At 41.2% G+C, this 24,486-nt stretch overlaps 1 protein-coding gene across 1 annotated transcript in view; it reads right to left on the bottom strand.

Annotated features, from left to right (window-relative positions):
- The window catches only part of fbxw7 (F-box and WD repeat domain containing 7), a 38,653-nt gene extending 25,334 nt beyond the window's left edge, over nt 1-13,319 (bottom strand). The window contains exons 1-3 of the mRNA XM_068750936.1: nt 13,182-13,319; nt 10,183-10,431; nt 9,431-9,964 (exon numbers count right to left, since the gene is read on the bottom strand). Coding sequence (XP_068607037.1) covers nt 9,431-9,964; nt 10,183-10,431; nt 13,182-13,319 — 921 coding nt within the window. The remainder of the gene's footprint in view (nt 1-9,430; nt 9,965-10,182; nt 10,432-13,181) is intronic.
- Between the last annotated feature and the right edge of the window lie 11,167 nt (nt 13,320-24,486).

A 24,486-nucleotide genomic window follows, 5' to 3' on the forward strand; every position in this document is an offset into this window, starting at 1 on the left:
TAATGCTGTGTGTGCAGCCTGAAGCGCTCTCAAAATGAATGCAGATGTGATGCCCAGCAGTTTTTTTTTTTTTAATGCCTTTCATTCTTGCAGCCACCTGGCAGAACTGACAAAAAGTCAGTGCTTTAACAAAACTGCCGGCTGCTTTCCAGTGTTTTAACCGATAAATTAAGGAACGATGCTTTCGACGCGAGGCATCCGGGAATGTAGACATTCTAAAACTACAATAGGAATAGAAAGAATACATGCCATGCATTTAATTTCATACATTTTAGAGGATATTGAGGCTTACATATCTCAGCTTTAATGTGGAATGATGAGCATTCATAATTGATTTAAATTGTTCCAACTAATCCCCTACTTTGTATCCAAATTCGGATAGCATTATTTCCATGGTCATTGTATGTTAAAAACTAAATTGCAATACAGTTTTGGATCTTTTATTGAAAAATAATCACGAGTACTAAGCTAAAAATAAGAACGTGAAAACAGGAGTCGCATTTATAACTGCTGAGGGAATGAGAAATAAATCTGTTAATACTGAAGAATGCATGCACCTGTATGTAGGCCCAGGCAAATGAACATTTTGCAGTCAGTGGAAGTTAGTGATGCAGATAACGAGGTAGTGAAAAGCCAGGTTGAATAATGCCGCCTCTCTCATATCATTAATTAGAGGAGCTGCTTTATCGTAAACGTTCATATTGGGAGCTTCTATTGAGTTGGAGCTACTTGAGCTTTTTTAAATTTAAAAAAATAGCCACAAATTGAAATCTTAACTCAATAATGTAATCAATATCAGATTCTCCAAGTCATATTTCCCCAAAGCAGAGAGCAGAGCACCAGACTTGATGGTCACTACCAATGAATTTATCATCAGCCCTTGTAGAAATAAAAGATAAAACTCATTAACATTACAAGTCTGCAGAAAAGAGCCAACACTGTGCATTTCTCACCAAAGACGATTTTGGGCTTCATGTAGTTCTTGAATGTAATACCCCTATAATGAACAAGACTGTGCTGTCAGGTGCACAGAGCACACTGGAAAGTGTGTTAGCCGACACACACGGCCTTCTCCTGGAACGCATTAACCACCTGCACATAAGGATTGTGAATAATTAGCAATGTCTGGAATTAAAGCCAGTGACAGCTTATACCCCAGATCCTCATTAGGAGTCCTAATCATAATGCAGTCCACGTTTACCGTAATCTTTTCTGAATAAGTAAATAAATCCAGCCATTCGCACTCGGCAAGGTGAGAAGCTGCCAGTCTGATTATTATAAATACACAAATACTGTGATGCCACTCAGGCATAAAAGGAATAACAGCATGTCTCCTATAACCTCCTTCTGTGGAGGATAGAATGGCGACTACATTCCCTTGAAAACCTGCAATAATAGAAATAACATCCTATTGCTGAGACAAACACTTATGCAGCGGCAAAAAATACATTAAAAAAACCACTTGGCATGAAAGTAAACGCTTGTTCTCTCATCACAGTTGTGTCACAATGTGGGCTGGCAGTCTTTTCCACAGTACTTTTGATTATGAAAGGCTGCAAATGACTAAAGAAAAGGTCAAATACACATACTAATCTAAGCGCCTGTGATTACGAAGGATCAGCGCCCTGATGTTTTGAAACACCTTTATTTTATTATTACAAATCTTTACCTTTTCAAATAATCATCCTTATGTTAAAACTGACCAGCACTGTGCAGCAGAAATAACAGCCCTCCCAGTGTTTTTGCCTGCGGGGGAGGCTGCAGGCACCAAGATGTGAGACTGGTACTGCTGAGCTACTCTAATGTCAGACTCCAGCAAAAAAAAAAAAAAAAAAAAGAAGAAATGTATAAATAAAAATGTAGACTATAGAAGCCGCTGTTTCATTAATCAAAGAATAGTAGGCCAGGAGAAACTATTAGCAGATTGCACATCACTGTAGTGCAATTAAACTGCATCTCTGCAGTCAACAGCACCTGAATGAATAACGGCATACTGTAATTGTAAAGTCAGAGCTATCCTCTGTTTTTAAATCTAATAAGAATCCTATTAAGAACAATTTATGCCTCCAGCATATAAATAAAAGTACTAAAACTTTAAGACATGTTTTCACATTGCTCATCTTTGCATTTAAGGCCTTCCCGTAGAAATAGGTTTGCGTTAAAGCGGAGATGTGTAAGAGCGTCTTCTGACTCTTAATGTAGTATTGAGTGCTGCACTTATAGTTGTCATAACAACCTGAACATCTAATGAAGCTCTTAGCTTCTGCATATGGAATATCAGCAAGGAGGGGAGATTTTGTGCAGTGGATGTGTCTGAGGGACACGTGAATGGATTTTAAATACACATAATACACAGGTTGGGGTGAGAATGTCCGTCTTTGGTTGTTAAAGCTGCTGTGAAAGCAAGGCCAAACCCCGGTGATAGCCGCAATATACAAATCCTCCCCAGCTGCATATTGATGAGGGAAGACCCGAGCTTTCTACTGCCTCAGTGATCATCTGTCTTTTAGTTCATGCTGCCCCCTAGAGGTACCCCAGTGGTATTTCAGTTGTCACAGTGAAGAGCAGAGTGGGATTATGCTTTGTTTTTTTCTGAACAATAAAAACAAGACATGGTATATATAAAGATATATATAGAAATCTATGTTAGCGCTACATAATCAAAATTTAGTTTTCTTACCTGTGTGTGCCATAGCGTAGCAGGAAAGGGGACATAGGAGAAGAAATAAGGAAAAACAACTGTTAGTTAAATGCAATAAGTACTTTTTGATTTCCTGCCGACAGAAAAGTAGACTGATTAACATAAAAACACAGAAACACTGAAACAGTAAGTAATTTAAGAAATGAAATGCAATTTCTAACATAAAATAATTTATGTTAGAAAAGATGAGGGCATAACAAACATGCATATTGTCAATAATTCATTTTACATTTTGAAGCTACTGAAAGGTTTCTATGGTAAAAAGGAGTTAATGTTTTGCTGTCTGTGAAGCCTAATTGTAATGTATAAAAGAGGGTGTTTGTTTCAGCATTCGATTAACCTTTTGGTTCACAGAAATCAGCTTTGGTTCAGGGCATTAGTGGCAATTTTAAACAACACAAAGAGCTCAGTGAATTAAAAAGACATTTTTGCTTGAACATTGGTATGAAAATAGAATACAGAAACTACGTCTCCTCCCTTTGAAATCACCTCATGTTTGGGGTTAACTATGAAAGGTCTTAGTTATAATTCAACTAACTGTCAGAAAACAAGTTTTTGGAAGATCTGGGATTAAGGTCTTGTCCTGACAACTGTTCCAGATGAATTCAAATGAGACCTAACAGACTCGTGCCAAACGATAAGCATACTAATCTGGAATTTCTCAGTGACTCTTAAAACCTGATGTGTTCAGCCATAGGTAATTCAGATTCGGGTCAATCAAACACATCTAAGGGTGTTGAATTATGTTGCAAAGAGTAAGCGTTAAAACAAAGTGTTTAAGGAGGTCTCATTTTCAGCCACATCTTTTAAAAGATAATGTTAACGAGCTGCTGCAAACTTTCCTCAGGGAGCAGGAGAATCTTTTCTCAGCTCATGCCTTATCTAGCAGTGTGGGGAAATGTCACTGCCTTCAGGCAGCTCTGTGGCAGGTGGGGTCATATTGCTATCCAGTATGCTTAGAATGTAAAGCGTCATGAGAGTAACACACGACACGCTCAGAGCATGAACCCCCCCCCCCCCCCAAGGTAACTTCATCAATCACATGCAAAACTGGGAAGCAGAGACAACACGGCCACGGAGGAGCCGTGTGATCAGATATTCAGAAGGTTATTGTTCTGAACATATTATTTTTAAATTCATCTCACATATTTTAAAAAAATAAAAAGAGACTGTCTTTCAACAATGGGGTCCCATGAGCACATACCCTAAAACAGATAAAGTATGAAAAAGTTTCACATCTAACATTTCATAGTCAAATAAATTTTGGCCAGCAGCATTTCATTTCACCGTTTGAGATGAACAAGGTGAAATGTAATTTGTTTGGACCTCCTTTGCACGGAGATTAGAGATGTGCAACCATAAAATATATTTTAGAATGTATTTCACGTTTCACCGCATTAATGCGTTTCTCGTAAATATATATACCTTTGCTGATTTGGATTCCAGCAATGTTTCAAACAAGTTAGGAGACAGAGAGAAACGATGAAAAAGTTGCTGAATGGTCCGTAAAACAGAAGTGAACAGCCGCCCCCAGACGTTTGGATGGGAATTGGTGCTGCCCCCGGGTCTCCACTGAAATCGAGGGTAAACAACACTCTTTGGCTGATCCGGGCGCTGAGTAGCTTGATGACTAGATTGGTGTGCTCCCTGGAATGGGACCGCTTCTCAGAATAGCCAATGTCAGATGCCATCCTCCCTTCCATGTTATTTGGAGCTCAAGGGCAATGGAAACCAACCTTGTAAAGTGCAATGTAAAATCGACCATCTTTTGAGTCACTGACTCATGAGAGCCGCCTGCATGTGCTGGATAAATGCGGCCAGATGCATCAAGGCGAAAGCACGGGATGAGTCTTTGTTGCAAGCAAGTCGGTCAAAATAAGAACATGCCAATCAACAGATGTTCAGTCGCTTAACTATTACTGCACTAATTATTTAAAAGGATAACTTTAAATGAGTGAAACGACAACGCATTCAGGGAATGGTAAACTTAACCTCATGCAGATTTAACAGTAAAGACGCAGATTAATGCCATCAACCAACGAAATGAATGAAAAACATCATTTTACTTTATTATTTAACATCTTTGTCAAACGCTTCAATAATAAGACAAAGAATTTAACTTCAGAGAGTTAGAGTGGATTCTATCAGTAATGATTGAACACAACAATCAACATTTGGCTAACCAACAACAGGAGAAAATGTTCATTTCCTTTGTGATGATGCTGTACTTAGGTAAACAACATAACATTAATAATCACAAATATTGACTAAGATAATGTATAAGAAAAAGGTCTCACATTTATGAAACAGCTCAAATTGAAAAAAGAAAGGATAGCAAAGGCATATTATTGATCGTGTTGCTGCTATAGATTATGCGGAGTGAAGTGAGTTAAGGGTTGTAGTGATGGAAAATGGTTCGCTTTGAGGTATGAATAGACAGGTAGGAGATCAGGAGATCAGGAGCAGTGTCATATTGCCCCAGTTGTCACGTAGCCTGCAAGGACAGCAACTCAAATGTAGTGAAAGTGAATACAAATGTCATCTGTCCAGACACATGCCAACAAATATAGATGGTAAAAAACAAAATAGAAGCAGACAGCTTCTTCGGTTTTACACACGTTTTACGATTTGGTCATTTCTTTCATTGATAAATAAAAAAATAAACATTATTAAATTATATGGTGCCTTAACTAGATAATATAAATAGTAGAGAGCAAAACAAAAAAAAAAATGTTGAACAGAAAGTGTGCGGTTCTATTTAAGGCAGCAGTAGACAGAATGACCAGAAACCGGTGAGAGGAAGCCGTCACACACCCATCACCTGTTCAAACAGCAAATGCATCCTGCTGATAGTTGTTGATATGTAGACATAGCTGCAACGGGCGAGCCCATATCATCTTACTTAACAGGCCTGCAGTATAAGGTGTGGTGCTGAGAAAATAAAATGCCCTGCAACCGTTCTAGATCTTGATCTCCTTTCTCATGCAGCAGCTGGATTCCCGTTTTGGCAGCAAAATACGGTGGCTTCGTCTGGGAAGGTTTTAAGTTTAAATTTATTCCAGGTGATTTTTATTTTTCACCAGAGTAGCTTTAGGTCTCACTTTAATCTTCTCCACAGACATTATAGATATTGGAATAAAACAAAACCAAATGGATAAAAGAAATTCCCATCAAATTCGTCCATCTAATCTAAAATATTTATTTTAAATGCAAACTTGAAACATCATACATTATTTCACACAGTATGGTTTGTTCCCTCTGCATATAATATAACAGTTTCTCATAGTGAAAAACAGGATCGTTCACAAAAGCCTTTTTGCAGCCGTGCGTTTGCGCTTGATGTCTGTCGCGCGACGAGACGGCGCTCACATCGTTCACCTCTAAGCGTGCGGAAAGGACTGCAGTAAATCTACAATAAAGTGATGAAACAATCACATATAATAAAAAGTAAATATTATGACCACTTTGCTGCTTCAGGTTGAAATAAATCATAAAATTACTCCCTTTATAATTTTCATTTGCCGGCAGAAGCTAAACAATGACTTTTGCGGCTAAATTTAAAAGGTGAATATTTAATTGTGCTGATAGTACAGGAAGCGATTAGACCATTAGCTTCAATAAAAATGTACCAATTAGATATGAGATTACAGAATGACCTTTGACATTTTTTTGCTAAATAAACTAACTGGCCAAACATATATATATATTATTTTTTTTTAAAGAAAAAAAACTCACCCGTCTATGACAGAAACCCTGAGCAATGATGTTAATGCTAAATAACTTGAGCAATTTCTGGGGGGGCAAGGGTTCCTTGGCTACATCCTTGGGGTCTGCCGCTTCCACTGGCCGACTTGCCAACGCGACACGGAGAGTCTTCTCTTTCCCACAAGCAACATTTGGCATCTTTCTCCGAGCACCAGACGATGAGAAAAGGGGAATAGGGCAATGCTGAAGCATTGCGCAAAAAACAAACGACGTTTTTCTACTGTACCATATCCCAGGCGGTTCACACGCCGACCACCTACCGTTGTAATCCTAACCCTGTAATCTTAATCCTAAATTTATTACCTTCCTTAATCATACATGTCAATTCTGTTCTCCCAGAGCCCCTATGCCCGACAACTTAGAAATCATCTGCTGACTGGCACCCTTTAAAATATCTCTGGGGTGTGAGGTCACTGCTGTGCCCAAGACAGGCGGAGCAGCTGCTGTCAGAGGATGGACCAATTCAGCACCCCCCCCCCCCTGCCCCTGAGACGGGCAATCTGCTGGAATCTGCTCTCATGACCCCCTCAATGGTGGAATGTATACCCACAGTCGTCCAGCACAGCACACGTGTCCAACGAGCTTCCTCATTGTGATCATTCTCTGACCAAACTGTGGTCCTCCCAATTTAGGGGACTACATCATCAATGACTCGAGTTAACCGTATCCCATGAAAACCGTCAGCACATAACAAAACAACAGACTTTCGCATCTTCATCGCGTTTCCCAACCCAAGTCTTGAATGTAGGAATTTTTCTAATATGCCTAAAATTCATATTTCTGTGTGAAGCCATATGAAAGTTGGATTATATCACCAAAAACTGAGGGTAGTTCGGGAAACGTTGACGGTGTCTTATGGTGTCTTTAACAAGCAGTTATAAAGACAACTTTCCATGCATGTTTTTAAACGTATGAACACGCTATAGCAGAAAAGCCGGGGCTTAGGCTCGACTCTCCCTCCCACCATTGTTTGAGGAGGATTACAGCAGCAGAACATCAGAGTAGACAGAGGGCCCGGACACCCCGGGCTTACAGTCGGTTATTAGACGCCATCGAGTGCGTGCGGCTGACCAACGCCCACAGTTCATATAGTAAACTGCGTTTGTTGGTCTCTGATGAGTCATTAAGAAACATCTCTCACATTATGCCTTACTCATTAGTCATGAGTGATATTTTAAAATTCATTCCGAGATAGACAGTGTACTGCAGGGAGCCGAAGATAGGTGTAATGTGTTCCCATCTATTCTTAGCACCCATAACATAAAACTATGACAGTTACTAAAGCTGAATTCACTTTTAAGAATATTTGGTCATGTTTTGGAAACAAATCACATGACTACCAGTCCAAGTTTAAAGCTAATAAAATAGAACGCTAGTAGTTTAATACTAGTTTTTATCGTGACAAACAGCCGCCATGCTCGTGCAGAAATGGAAAATTCCGATAACCAATAAATTCCTTGATTTTCCACAGTCTAATGAATGAAAAGATTCTTCAGTGCTAGCTTTAAGCCAGGCCTGCTGAACAGTATAAAAGGGTTTCAAAAACGGGCATTGCTAGTTAGCAATGAGATACTGTACCACAACATTTACAATTTCCTCACTAAAATGCAGTCATTGCGCATCCTATGCATGCAAACATAAACGGTCGTCCTTGAGTATCGGCCCATTGGCACAGGGTAAAAAGAGTGTTGGAGTGTTAAGCAACAAAAGTAAAGAAGAGGAGGAGTCTAATTCTGTTGACCTGGGCCAACAGTACCTGAAGCCTGGCAACAGCTACAAAACCTGGACATCTCAACTCGCCCCACAGAGACACATTCTTGGCCGACACATGGGCACCAGTCCTCGACTACACCGCCTTCTGCCTCTTATTTCATACAAGGGAAATGCAGCTGTCAAAGAGCACATATGACCTATGGGAAAGTGCACTGGACCTTTAAATATGCAACTTACATGAAAGTGATCCATGTTCTACTACCACAAACACTATTTTTAAGCGCCTTAAATCCCCGGCATTGAAAAGCATACACCACTAGGATTGCATTTAAATTAAGTAACAGAGCAGTTCATTGGACAGGAGAACCATGGCCGCCGGTAGCCCTAAGTGAAGAATTACTAATCTGGATAGGAATCATCATTGTTTAGCTTTAATCTTCTTGATCCGTATTAATTGTATTAGGTATTCATTGCTCATTAATTCCTTTTCTGTTCATTCTTTCTGTAAAGTACATTTTTAAATTGGCTCGCTATCATTTCATTCTAAACATAAAAAAAAGCATGGCTGGACAAAATGTATACATTTAACATCAAAGCCACCCAGCACACTAAAACAACTGAGACCCTGACAAAGCCATCCGACAGCTGTGTGCGACGCCGAGAGGCTATATTTAGGTCAACATAAGCAAGGGCAATACTTCCATTAAAAGCTGGGGCACATATACGATCACCCTATACCGAGACCACACGTCCAACATTATACAAGAAGCAGTTATTCCAGATTAAAACAACAAATGATCAGCAATAACCCAAAATGATTGCCTTGAGGCTTCCGGTTGTTTGGAAGATGTTGAGCGCTGCATATTGGTCATGAGATCCTACTGCTGATGACAAATTGTCACGGCTTCGGCTATCACTCAGACTTTTAGATCATCTGCTGCGGTGTAGTGACATATGTAGGCCAAAAGAGGGCGCTGTTGTGTTAAAGATTCCAGTGCGGTGTGATAGTAGCCATAGGTTGACACTCTCACAATAGCCCAGTGTCATCCAACCGAGCTAATGCTTCAACTTTAAGATGTCTGTATTCAAAATTATACAATGGAGCTGAATAGAACTGTGTTGAAAAGTGTTAAAAAATGACGTTGAACAACTTGAACCGATTATCCTCCAGACAAAAGTGTCCAAAAGTGATTGTGAACCTTCAACATAAGGACGAATGACAGGAGTCGCATTAAAAGCAGCTGCACCTACCTTCTTGTTGGAAGAGCTTTGGTGTGTACAGCTGGAGTCCAGGCTGTTATTGGGGGCAGACACATTGTTCCTGAGAGAGGGAGAGCGCAACCCTTCCTCCCCTTCCCCTTCCTCCTCTTCCTCCTCCCTACCACTCTCTGCCGAATGTTCAAAGTCATCACTGTCTTGGTCCATCTCCTCCTCATCCTCCTCCTCCTCTTCTTCTTCCCGCTCCTCTTCCTCCTTTCCCTGCTGCTCGCCCTCCCTTCCCCGCTCCTCCCCTCCCTCCGTCCTCGCCTCCTCCTCGTCTTGGTGGCCGCTGCTGTTGTTGTTCTCCTCCTCTTCCTCCCCCTCCTCCTCGTCCTCTTCCTCCAGCTGCCGCCGCTGATCTGCACTCCACATCCATCGAGCTCCCTTCTCTCCTCCGTTCACCTCGTTTGGCGGGCCCTCTTCATCTTCTTCCCCGTTATCACCTCCCCGAGGGCCGTTGCTGGCTCCCGATTCCGTTGGCGCCCATGGTTGTTCTCTCTGACCATCAACTTGAGATGCCTCTGGCTGTGAAGATCCACACAGAAATACAATACCTCAGACGAATGGTCCATAGAAACAAAAGTCAATATGTAACAGTAGTTTTTCTGAAAATGTCCTCCCTGTACAACAATACACATTTCTAAAGTGGTACAAGTTTACACAAACATCCTACCGGCTAATTTAAATCTGAACATTTTGTTTATACTTCAAATCCCTCCATGTAGCCTGTCAGCTAGCCTTACCCTACACTGCAGGTGCTCTTCCTCCTCTACTACCCGGTGCATGTGCTCATCCTCATCACCCTCCTCTGCTGCCTGCTGAGGTGCCCGGGCCGGGGAGGAGGCGTTACCTCGCACTGCCGAACCCCCCAGCCCTCGACTCCGCCTGCTGCTGCTGCCCCCCGACAGCAGATCCTGGTTCATTTCCAAAAGCCAGCTTGCTACCTCCTGGACCTTCGCTAGGCTGTCTGAGGAGGAGAAGGGCTTGGCATTCTGCAGAGAGACGCACAACAAAGGACAGAAGAAAAAGACCATCAACATGTGCTGTTTTTCCTCTTTTCAGCTCGGCTCAGCTTATGTTGCTGAGGCCAAAAACTTCAACTTGAAGTCGTGTTTCCATTTTTCTGCCACAGGCACTATTTTTCAACGCACATGCACTTTCAAGTTTGAAGTCAACATGGTGAAAATATGTCATCCGTAAAAAAAAATAAACAATAAAAAGTGGGAAAAAACTCTTCAGACGAGAGTGCTTGTTTTTGCTTTTGTTTTTAGTGACAGGACACAAGTGCCAACTCAAACAACTCCATACACTCAATGTAAACTTTCATTCTATAGACCCAACAGATAAGAGGCGAGAAAAGTTTGTGTAAATAAAGGTTTATGGGGATGTGCGCGTCACAGATTTAGTCCAATTAGTCATGGGTGGAATTGGTAGCACGCAAAGCAGTTAAATCTTTTTAGTGACTTCGACTTGCCAAAAAAAACAAAAGAAAACATGTGAAGCTGTAAAAGTTTGAGCCCAAATAAATGACACGTGTTCTGCACATCATAAAAAGTAAATGAACTACAGCGTACCAAAAGTCAGTTACAACATCATTACAGATGACAGCAGAGCAACAAACTGTGGCATTGATTTTTCAGTCAGGCTCACTCTGATTTTTAGGCTTTCCACTTAATTTATAAACTGGTTACGATTGCAGCTTACTGTGGAGAAGTCGATTTTTGTCTGGTGAACGTAATCCCTGCCTATGGAATTATTTTAAAAGGTGCCAGCAGGCCCGTTAAATGCCCGGAGGAGCTTCCAAACTAATCTTAACTGTGGCAAATTAAGGATTAGATAGGCATACTGCAGTCAAAAATCTCTTCAATGTACTGCAGACAAGATGAGAGAACAATTTTGGGATGCTCACAGACTTTATCTGCATTTGACCTTGAAGAAAAAGGTCCTTTTCTGATGTTATGCTATACGGCCCTGGTGCAATGGTGGGAAGCATTAGACCTATCTCAGATTGCACCCCCCCCCCGGGACTGCCAGTTCATTGCTGAGAGGAAGGCTATGAATAGCGCAAGTTGTACCCGCCTTTTATCAGAATGACCCTAGGTTCCGTGATTAGTTTCCTAAACACAACATGAAAATAGTTTGTTGTTATTATTGTTCAAACCATTGTGAGTGGTGCGAACAGGATGTGAGACATTGACGCATGCCGAAAGTGCACTGCCGATCAAGCGCCGCAAGTGTAGGAGCTTTGACTCCTTTATTGGCTAAGAACTTTGAAAGTGTTCGGGGTCGATTTCAATAAGAGGACACATAAGAGGCGTTTTTCAAATGTCTTTTCTAAGCAGACGTTGCAGTAAAAATAGTAGCAAGAAAACAATTAATCCTTATGTCTGAAGGAAAAGGATGACAAGTTAAATACCCACATTCTGAAAAGCACGTGTCCTTCGACATTGTCGGGTTACTGAGACGCATTAATTTCAGCCTATATTGAGGAAGTATTGTTTCGAAAGTAAAAACGAATTATTTCACCCAATAAGTTTCAGTTAAACATTTGTGAAAAACTCCAAGCAGCAGACAAAAAAAACATTTTGTAACGCGCCACAATTATTATACAATTCTCAAAGTTCCTGATTGTACTTACTATTGGAGATAAATGCCATAACTTCCAGCTTTCAACAAAAGAGGGTTAAAAAAGATTCCAAGTGGATCATTTGTTGTTGAGAATGAGGAAAAAATAGTTTAGTGCCCCCAAATAGAGGCAATATAGCACGAAACGTGTGACCTTATTACAACAGCAGGAAAGAGGAAGAAAATATTGGCTGTTCACTAACAAGGTTTCAAATGGAAATGGAGCAGTGGAGGTTTAGTGGCTCCAATTAGATTTTAAAAATTAAGAGTGCGACATTAGTGAACACTGAACAAAGCAGCATAAGTGTTTTATAACTGAGGGACACATGCTGCTGCCTCATGCCCCCATATCAAACGCTCAATGTACTCATATAAAAACCCTGCATTTGTCGAAAGCAGGGTGTCTCCTTTTCAATGCAGAAGCTGTCAATCGATGGCTCCGTTTAGAACTGGTGCTCTGTAATGTCTCAGAGGAAAAAAGTAAAAGCTCTGCAAAACAATGAGTTCTGTTCAGTGCAAAAGGTGTAAGGTTTTGTTTATAAGCTGCAGGCATCCTTTAAAACTCATAATCTAGTCTGTCAAGGGTTGAATAACACCGGAATATCCAAAAGGGACTTAAAATCGGCATAATATTAAGACAATCAGCTGCATAAAAATACTGAAACAGTGGAAACCCTAGAAGGAACAACCGCCACACAGACTGTGTTAGAGCAAAGTCACACACATTCTGGCATACGCACAGACACACACACAGTCTTGTTTGGCTGTTATCTGTTCCATTTGGAAAATGCTTCTTCTCCAGTTGATGAAGGAAAGGAATGACTGTAAACCACAGGCAGGCTGAAGGCATCCATTTAAATGACTCTACAAGCTGCAGGTTCACTGTTGTCAAGGCAGCAAGACAGTCTTTGAATCACATATTCTGTTAAACAATCAATTACGGCACTGCAGACAAGCAAAGCAGATAAAATAAAAAAAAGGAGGCTGTACTTCACATACGATGCTTTCTTCCATCGGGCCTCGCGTTTCCTGCATAGCTCACGGGTGATATCTCACTGAAATCCTACAGCTGGCTGGCAGTGCGGCGTGCAGACAGCGACAACTAATGCATTGTTACCTTTGGTTGAGGCGGGCAGCCAGTGGCCAGTCGCTGCAGTTGTTCTGAGGTATGACTGGAGAAGAGATCTGAGCAGCAAGCTGTGCGGCCCAGTCTCTTCATCAGAGAGGAGATGATGCTGCAGCCACAGCCACACATCGACTCGCTCATTAGCCCGAGGTTAGAAAACGTGTGGAGCAAAAAAGAGACAACAGCCACTTCCTATATTCCCCGAGTCTTGCTTAAAGCTGATGCCTTTGCTGTAATGTATTCCGCATGGTTCTGATCCACAGGTACTCTTTCACTGGTATCAGGTTGGATAACATAACGATGCCACATGAATCCAGAGAAAAAACTTCAGTTGGGAAGTACAGTTTTTTTGGTCCATTTCCCTTGTGCTTGCTTCCCACTTATTCCACTCCCGTACGCTGTACTTCTATTTCTGAAGTCCAGATGCCTCCTGCTGTACCTCCCCCTTTTGCAAAATTCACTTCCATCCACAAAACATCTTTGTCTGATGCTGCAAATAGTACACAGGATCCGTCTGACTTCTGTTTCCCACAATTTCCATCCGTTTCTCTCCACTCGCCCCCCGACTGCCTTCGGCTGCTGTGTAATGAGGATGCTCAATGCTCCTGCCACCACTGTATACACCCCCCCCCCCCCCCCACCAGCAGCAGCAGCTCCAGCGGTAAGTGACTCAGACTGAGCTCCTTTAACTTGCCGATAAAAGTGCTATTCTCATATGACATTGGAGCTCCTGGTTCCTCCAATAATTGAGGAAGCAGTGGATAGAATGTTACAAGAAATCCAAGTCACTCTGCATGCACCAGAAGGACCGATGAGCTGCAAACCGTCTGGATGCAGCGGGGGGAGGGCTCCAGCGCAAGCAATTAGAAGACAATAACAGAGCAGACAGTATTATTATGACAATAATCTGTCACTGCCGTTATGATGTTCATGTACGTCGGTACGAATAGATATCAGCACTCGATGTTCTTGCGTTATTGACAAAAATCAAACCAGTAGTAGAATGCCAGGGGCGTGTCTGACTGGATGATTAAACCTTCAACCCTCTTTAGAAATGTAGAAAGACTAGGGTGTAGCCAGAAAATCTGCACTGTTCATAATGAAAGATGCAATATATCGCTCGTTTGAGCCACATCTAAAATTAGAATGTGGTTACTGAAGAATGCGAATGAATGTTTTCAAATGGGGGGGGGGGGTTTGTTTCAGACTACTTTCAGTTAAAACAGAGCTGCTGCAGCTGTTTTTATAGCTGTCAAATGTGGACATCGTGTTTTATATCGCTCTCACATACTGTAGAGATACTTTCAAGTATCTCTGCACCTGGATGTCCACACATTCAACATTCTACATACAGAATGCGGTTAAACGGTACAAAGTAATGCGCTTCTCAAATAGACGACCACCAGTCTCTTTTCATGTGGACATTGCCAAAATGAAATGATTGCTCGACGTGTTTATTTGGGTGAAGTGCATCGCACTTTGCTGAGCAGCTGTCACCGGCTGTGAAATTACCCAGAGCACAAAAAGGTGGTGGAAAGGGTCATAATGGAAGTACTTAAAGCTGTTAGCAATGTTCGCTCACTGGCACATCTTTGTGCTGATAATAGGAGTGTTACTAGATGAGGACACCTGATTGCAATTTATTGCGAGATGCATTTTCTAAAACACCAGACTGGCCACGTCCCTGGAACAAACAGCACATCGCGAGAAAATTGAAACACGGCAAACACAAAGACTTCCATCAAATTGAGGTAAAGTAGCCCCGTCAAACTGGAACAAGGACAAAGGGTTGTGTTTCTAAGAACTCCAGAGGCCACTGTTGAACGTAGCAGAAGCGTTATGGAAGGACTGTTACAAAATACTCCATCCACGCTATATTTTTCTTTTCTCTGGTAGATCTAAAGCACGGGGCAGGGTGAAAAGGTGCACTATCCATTATTTATGAATATTGCTTTTCACCGTGTCAGCTCACTTCTTCAGTATTGATCTGTAAAGAGGAGACTCGTTGCAACACTGGTGAGGGTTTCAGAGGAAGTCTTAGCAACTCAAGGTTCACATGCAAAGGCGATGAGAGCATTATGAATATATATATATTGAATATATTTATTAGATAGAATGTTAGAGTACAAGTACAGTCACACAGTAGCATGTATTACAGCACAAATAAAGTCAAACATCCTGTCTAAGAGGAGCATTTCAAAAAAGCCCTTGCGGTCTTGTTTCCGTTGAAAGTCCTTAACCCTCAGTGTGCTGGCAAGAAATTCAATGTGTTGTTCTCTCCCCCCCCTATTAAAATATTATTTCAGAAATTCTTCGTTCTCTGGGGCGCTCACACAACCAATACCCACACTGCATTAACTGAACAAATGCTTTACTGATCGATACAGTGCTTCATAATGATATCAGTTACTTCTTATAACATAATGGAGAAGAATAAAGCATTGGACAATGGCGTTGTTGAGTTGCATGTGCAATATGCAATGTCATTTTGATGTTGTCGCGACTGTAAATTCCGTGTCCTGATTTCATTGCCCTCAGACTAGTCTTTGTTACCTGGATTACTCACCAGCAAAAACCCTGCACAGATGAATAAAACTCTTAAAGCCTGCTTTATCAACGGGCAGACATTAGAAAAATAAAGGCCCCACAATACGTGTCTACTATAAAAGAAGAGTATATAGAAGACAGAACAGCAGCCAGTAGCGATGCAACATTAACCAAAAACCCTGGTAACCGTATCCCCTGGATTATAACCGTGCTCGTCTCACCACACAGGATCCTGGGCCTGCTCAGAGAAAGCTACGTGGTCATTGTCTCATCTTCCACTATCGACCAAACCTTTACTGCTTACGACTCCCCTCCCTAAATGAGATCAACACTCACAACTGTTAATTACATCTATTAGAGGCGTGTGTGTTAACAGAACAAACAGTGTTAAAGAGAATTGCCAGAATAGAAGAAACAATCTTTATAAAGTGAAATTTCAAAATACCAGAAAACGTATCCTGCCACCTAAACACATTTCAAACCACTTTCTGTTGATATTATTCATTAAAAATACTGAAGCAGTGTACTTAGAACTAATGGATGGATACTGATGACTGTTGTTGTCTCCTTTATTTGATAGAGTATTGTAGTCAAATGGTTTTTCTTTTCAAGACAAATGTATGTAGAGAGTCAAAACTTCTCGAACAAATAATACAACTATTAGTATTATTAGAAACTAGATCGTTTGGCTGGCCTGTCAGGTTTATATTTGCAAGTAACAAGCAACCCACTTATCAAGTCAAGTAAAGTAGAAAATATGTGGCACTATCCATTTATTCAAATATTCATTGTTGACTACATAAAGTGGGTTTGACATTTATGTCCCAAACCAGCAGACATCTCCCAATTCTGTCAAAGTGAAAATGATAAAGTCAGACAAACCAAACGATCCATCCTTCCCTTGCCATCCTTTACTTTGCATGGATCTCATCGGTTTTCTTCTCAAAAGACACTTGAACACAAAACCGATTGAGCCTGTGGACATTTTCCATTTCCACTGAGTAGGCTGCGCTCTAGTGGGCAAAGGATGAAAACTCAAGCAAGACAACACCTAAAAGCAGCCACTGAGGTCCAGGCCCATTGCAGGTCATTCCTCACTCCTTGAAATTATTTGTCTTCTTAATACAAATTTGTCAGTAAGGATGCTTTTTGTAAGGTTAAATATGAGCTGTGAGGTAGTGGCATCTACAACCCTTAATCTTAGCACACTCTAAAAAAACACTGATCGATTTGAGTATCAGTAAAATTCACGTTTTGGCACAAGTCACAGCTTCCCTTCTCCACAACACAGGCATGAAATTATACTTCCTGTTTTCAACAGAATCTCCCAAGCTTGAACGAGAAAGTGTTAGCCACACCCCACACACAGATCGTCACATCAACGCCCATCTTTTTACAATACCGCAGAGAACCGCCTCGAAGCACCGTGAACAAAACATTTGATTACGAGATAGAACCACTACCACAATAGCCATTTATCAACCATCATCACACAACAAAGCCGAGATTACTAAAGAGGAAAGTAGCATTTAAGCGTACACAATCCTACATGACTGGTTAGCCGTGCTTAAACAACCCAGAACACGTAAGGCTGAACTGTCATTAAAATAAAGGGTTGATCTAAATTTAAAACCTAGTTTGAAATGGGCTTTAGGGTGAGTGATGATGTCATCCCCTGCTATCCTCCGTCAGCGACTGTGTTTACATTCTTCAATGGAGCAAAAAGCTGTTGTGAATTATTTTTAAAAGAATGAGTGGGTTAGAGGTGTGGGACTGATACATTTCAGTCGGTTTCAGCAGCGAACTCAGGAGAAGTGAGGGCAATACAATACACTTCTCTTCCTACGGGGACCTTTCTACCATTTTCTATGAAGTTCAAACAAAAGCTCTTCCAGCGGAAGCAACAAAGCGACGCATGGAGAGATGGATAACTGTGCATGCAGCTTGTTTTTACGATGAAATACTCTTTGTCGCCGCCTCGTTTCAAACAAATTAATCATTTCTAGGAATCAAGTTTTTGAGCACGAGGAGCTCGGGACTGGAATACCAATAGGGATGTTGCAATTGGAAGAAAATTCAATTACAAAATGGTCATTCTGAATTATTCAAACCCCCTATCAAATTCCCTTTATCCGCCTCCGGAGAACAGATTAACAGTTTTAGAGGGTAGGTGATGTTAACATTTGACTCCCCGTACGAACTTGCACTGCTACGTGCTATCACTTTACCTTTAATTCACTGGTGCATGCTGAGGATGAATAATGCAAGGCTTGCACCGCTCATGGCTTGAAGAAAGAAACCCTCCTTACAGCACTGATCCTGACATGCCACATAAACACACCAACTGTAAGCCTTCGTGCGTGTGTGTTTGCTATGATGGACAACCCACACATGCGTCGACTGTTGATACACAATGACAAATATTTGCAGGATGACTTCAGGAAAATGTGGTTTATTCTGCCCGAAAAGCATGAGAAACAACGATTTGATGCTTCCAATATATTCAAGCTTTTTAATCAATCTCAGCAGGTAGACAGATAGTCCTTTTGCTCAAGTGTGAAGCACAAGGAAACAAAAGCTGGGGCAATACATCCAGCATATCAATACACCCAGTGAAGCGATCCTTTACTTCTGTGGCACTTATCCACTTTAGATACCACATGACCTTAACATCATCACTAAGGGAGCTCATGCATATGACAGTCTGAGAGGAAGCATGCCAAACATGTTTTACGGTAGAATAGTTCCTCTTATTCTTTATTTTTGCCTTCATGTAAGAAGCATTTCAAACAAAAAGAGACATTTTAAAACTACACCATTACAGATAGACAGGGAATTAAAAGAAATCTGCATCTATTTGAATTATCCATCAAATTGATTTTATTTTCCAGATAAATCGGATGACTTTGGAATGTTTCCTACTTTTTTTAAACATTGCAAGTCAATACGTTTTCAATTAAGCTTAAACTACTTGATGGATTACCCCGACACTTCAGATAAAAGGGTGGATCCATGATTTTCACTTCTTTAACACGGAGATAACCCGAGGGCTGTCGTTTAACTAAAAATGTTAAAGACAGGTTTGCAGGAAATCAGAGTTAGACGCTGGTGAAGAATCCGCCCAGCGACACTGGGAATGCTGTTTTCCCTCAACACCAAAGGTTGCAGGCAAATCCAAGTATGAGGTCTATGTTTTCATGGTGAAAGAATTCAAGTAAAGGTGTTGCATATAAAGAGGAATGTAACTTCTGGGAAGAAGGGACCCTTTGGAGGGAATGCTCTGTCTCTGAGATTTTGGTCTCTGAACGCTCTTGTTTTTCAGAGAATTAATTTACAGCCTTTCAAGCGCACATCTGTTCTTAAGAAACAAAAAAAAGACAGTAAAACACAGAAGTGTAAAAGCACTGCTGATATTTTTAGTGCGGCTGTTTTAAATCGTAATCATTTTTGGTAAATTTACTTTCTGTTCACCGCTGTATAAATCTGAAAGTGGGCAGGTGGCCTGTTCTTCAACAATGTGAAATCTGTTTTCCAACAGGTTGAGAACATTTGTCTAGTAGTTGATACCATAGACGCGTGGGAATAATTTTACTCTCAAATGGGAAATGCGGTGCAGAAACAACTGGATTCAAAAGTTTACATCCTAGCAGCATCCTAGCACACTTTAAGGGCGAGTGTAACATCCTTGTTTGCTTTGTTCACTGTTCATTTCAAAATGTTGTAACTGAATAGATTAGTAAGAATAAAATGGTTTGAAAGATGCCCAATGAATTACTTTGGTATAAATGCTTATATTCCATTCATCTGCTGTGTATTTTGACCCCCAACCTTCAGACTCAGAAACATAATAAACCAAGCAGCTTATCCGTCATTGCCAAAAACCACACAGGTATGCCCAACCACCCAAAATCAGTATATGATGAGCACTGCATTGACCACAAGGTATTTAGTGGCAAAAGCATCTTGACCACCCCCCCCCCCCCCGTAACGTCCACACCCTTGCAGGATTTACTCACAGTTCTGTCTGCCCGTCTTTCTTCGGGCCACAATTGGTTTTCTCCACTGAAGGTCCCACTCTGAGAGTTGATTCTTTCTGTGGACAAGAGAGCAGGAATGGTGTCAGTAAGGCGTTTGTAGAGGTCATCGAGCAGATAACAGATCCTCTAGAATACGACAGGAGAAAGGAGGGGGGGGGGGGGGTCTGAGCAGCAGCAAAAAAACAATAGAGTACAGTTGAACAACCTGGCTCCACAACACCTGCGTCAGTGTCTAACAGTGAGTCACCACCAAAATGCGTCAGTTCTTCCTGTCTCGTCTGACGGAAGGTAAACAGGGGGCAGCTGCTGGCAAGCCACAATGCCATCACCGACATTATGGTGCATACGTGCAAAAAGTGCAAGAATTAAAATCCTATAGCTTCCATTTTTTCCATGTATTTCTTTTTTCTATTTCTTTTCAACGTAAATTCCCAGGAAGATTTTAAGATAGAAACACCAGTCACCTCTGGATGGAATCATACATTCTGGTTAAACCAGCAGAGCTAACAGAAACCTGTCAGAGTCCCTTTGTTATTTCTGACATTATCTTTATGTTCATCTGTTTAAATTATTTCAGTACCACATAGTATAATTTCCTCAAAAACAAAAAGTCAATACACCGATAAAGGCATTCTAGTATGAGAAATTAAGCTGTTGATTTTGAACAGCTGCCTACAAACATAATTAGACCCACTAGAATCCCCAGCAGCGCCAAGGCGCTGGCTTATGTAGAGAGAAAAGGATTTCCACGTTGATGTAAACAAAACTGGATACAGACATTGAGTTCTAGAAAATGAAGAGATGCCCAGACAGGCCCATCCAGCTGTTTGACATTTGACAACCGTGAGACAGAAAGACGGTCATCAAACTGAAACCCCTTACAATTCAAAGCTCTTGCGCAGTCTCCATTTGAAATGAACAAAATGAAGAGCAGAATTGAAGTTGCTTCGAAGCCCTTTGGCAACTGGGCGCTCATTGGGCAGGAAGCAACAAGTGGATTTCCAGATGTTGAGAGAGAAAAACAAAGTCCAAAAAGGTGGCTTCAATGAAAAACACAAAAAAACACCACTCAATGTTAAACTAACATATTATCTGGATCGGGCATGTGCTGATGCCATGAACCAGTCAACAAGGAAATGATGTCAAGCTAACCAAACTGAAACTTCTATGTCACCCTGGAGGGTCTGCCGGGGATATACAGTATGGCACGAGTTTGCTCATGTTTCCTGTCCAGTAATAGAATATATTATTAAACTACCTGCTATTAGTACGTGTATAATATCGGTCTGGGTCAGCTATAAAATGAGTCTGCATGGAAGAATGCACATGCAGAGTTTCCTGCCTGTTAAGCTTGAATAACTTTGGTCAAAATATGAGCAAATTAATTCTGCAGTCTGTGGGCATTCACGTGTTCTTTGGAGTTTCCACTGTCCACATTGAAAGCTTAATTCAGGATATACGCTTATTGCGAAAATAAACGAAAGCCTCAAAATCGAGATTCCAAGGGAGCACCGTAGTCCAAAATCTCAGCGGGAATCATATATTCCAGACAGGAAAGACGGAAACGACTGAAGAGGCACAGGTGGATCTTAAAATTAGCATCGATCACTTGGCTGACCAAACATAATCAACTCGGAACACAGACGACTTCCTCTCAGCTCCGCTACAGTCGGGGAGCCTGTCTGGTGCAGCTTTAAGTAAAGAGAGAAAGAACGACACCTCATAAATCACTGCTGGAATGCAGTCTCATTTCCTCTCCAACCCTACTTTCTCAACAGCTTCTTCCGACAATTCCAGTTTTTTAACTGAGATCTGCCAACACCGTGAGACAAATTGCAGCAGGGTCACCAATCACAGCAGTCAATATGTTATCCTTAGCCAAAAAAAGGCTCACATTTCAGTGATGTAAAGCAGGCATTATAAAAACATAACAGGAGCTAATGGGAAGAGATGAAATTCATGAATGGGTGGGATCGGAGCTGATTAATACTCTTCATACAAATAACGGTTAATAATTAATATATAGGTTCAACCTTCTCCTCCATTAAGGTTTCCTTTACAGCTCTGATATGCTAGTTATTTGAGATTTCTAAACCTCCGTCTCATGCTGTACTGTTTAACTGGGTATGCAAATGTCTAATTATCATATTATATATATATCAATAGTCGGCTTCCCATTATGTCAAATAGACAAATTATTAGAAAATTATTAAAGAACTTAATCTACACACTTCAATTATCCTAATTTTCTCTATGCAACATATTAGGTTACAATTTTTATTTATTAAATAATGATATGTTCAAGATAAATCTGGCACCTGATCAAACTGAAAACGCCTTATATAATAATCTAGAGACAGAAATTCACAGGCAGACATTGATCTTCTCAAAGAGTAGAGTAAGAGGGGTTTCATCCCAGAGGAAACCATGGAGCAGCAAGGTGCTGTTACCATGGAAACACTAATAAGCCAACAGAGCCCAAGGCTGCAAGCATTATCAGTACACTAACATAAAGCTAGCATGCATTGTCCATTACATTTCTGGAAAACACGCTCAAATCCAAAATAACAACAATTTGAATCACTCCCAAATTTTTGATTATCTAAATGAAACATTTTTAAGCAGGTTTAAAATACGAGGGGGGGGGGGGGGGGGGATCATATTAGTTTCAATTTGTGACCCAAATAGAAAGTGTTTTCATGGAGGCAAAATTAATTTGGTGCGTAACATTATAGACATGTTGAAGATATTAAGAATAGCTAAATAAGCCTGCCCCGTCTGTCACGGAGTAAGACACCTGCAGAAAAGAATCTCCTGCAACAGACCACTGCATGATTACTAAGAAAACAGTAATAATCAGTAACCGTTGCTCCTTCTTCCCACAATCAAGCCTGTGTTAAGATGTACAAGAAGAAAAAAACAACCATACGTGTAAAAAAAAAAAAAAAAAAAAAAAAAGTAAAAGAGTAAAAGAGACAGTGTCCTGCAAGGCACAGACGGGGGCAAAGCCTGCCCGTTAAAGGACTGCACATGGGTTCTGGAAACAGCCTCCCTGTGCTTGGGGGCACGGCTTGTTATCTGCAGCTCTGCAGAACTTCCCCTTTGAAGTGATGCTGAGCCACCGACTGAGCCGGGGGCAGGGGGGGGGGGGGGGAAGTGAAGGTGGAAGGCTAGAGTAAATGTTAAGAAACTAGCAAAGGTAAAAACAAAACAAAAACAAAAAAAATGACTTTGAAACAATAAAGCAGGCTTGTTACAGTTCATCTTGCAACATCAGTAAGAATTGTACCTTACAGTAAAGCCAAGACAGAGACGCCATTTTTTTTCTTCTTTAGTTTTACCATCTTCTCAAGAGAGGCCGCCTTCCAGGGACTGGTGAAGGAAGCGCATGGTGGCCATGTGTTGAAACACAATTGGCTGCATCGGGAGGGATTGTACAAGAGATACAATCACATGGCGAAAGCGAGGAAAGCGATTTGACAGACTGTTTTTCCTGCTCCTTGTATTCACTGAACTCTCCCCCTTAAGGATTATCCTCTCTAATATACTTACAGGCACTTTAACTGAGCTGCCAGCTGCCTGTGTCCCTGGCTTGAGAGGGGGGGTGGGGGGGGGGGGGGGGCATATCCTATCATGACAATGCAACACATTCCTATAGTGCTTCTCACCCTTTATCACAATAAATATCAGATTATATCACTTTCACTCATGCCCAGATGAATCGATCACAGACCATCCTCGGTCAATATTTCCTTCAATCAAGCTGATCAGTCTCTATAAAGGCCAATCAAAGGAAGCAATGAGAAAGGAAAAAACCACACTCATCCAAGATAGTTTCTGTGCTAAAATACCATAGTGAACTGCCCAGCCTCGAGGCACAACAGAATATCACTAAGGAAATGACAAGCTGAACCAAGCTCTGACCACAATGGAGTGTGTCTTATGCAGTTACTATAGTTACCATCACGCAGCACATGGCCTACATAAAACATCCCATGGTATTGGTCCATCTATTACCTGAGCCACAAGGACCTCACAAATATACAGGGCCAGACATTCACACACACACACACACACACAAACACACACACACACACACACACACACACAAACACACACTCACACCTATGCACAATTTAGTGTAAACAAATCACCAAATTTGCATGTTATTTGGTGGTGGAAGGAAGCCGGGGAACCCGGAGAGAACCCACGAGACACGGGGAGAACATGCAAACTCCCACAGAAAGGCCTCAAACTTGTGACCTCCTTGCTGTGAGGCAACAGCGCTTACCGCTGCGCCACCGTGCAGCCATAGCATTTCATTTTTTATTTATTTAATTGATTCCAATAAAAAACATAAACATATTTCGGTGAAAACGGTTTAGGAAATCAACGCACATGAACTGTTCAGCACCAAGCAGCGACTGGCTGGTGAACACAGTGGAGCATTCAGCAGCTAAAGAAGCAGAGATTTCCCCTTCAGCAGCAGGAGGAGACTAAAACTGGAGCTACACCAGAATACACATTATGGCTGGTAGCACTCGTTTTTAAGCCTGTGCTGGAGCCCAGCATTTTTTTTTTTTCTTGCAATAACAAATGCATAATTTCAGCTGTCACCAAATACAGGGTAAGCTCATCAGCAATCCATCAAAAGCAGGAAAGTCATGTGAGCAGATGGAGAAGCGGTTTAATCTTCACACTCTCAGCTTGAA

Source organism: Brachionichthys hirsutus, chromosome 17, assembly GCF_040956055.1.
Source record: "Brachionichthys hirsutus isolate HB-005 chromosome 17, CSIRO-AGI_Bhir_v1, whole genome shotgun sequence".
Classification (NCBI taxonomy): domain Eukaryota; kingdom Metazoa; phylum Chordata; class Actinopteri; order Lophiiformes; family Brachionichthyidae; genus Brachionichthys; species Brachionichthys hirsutus.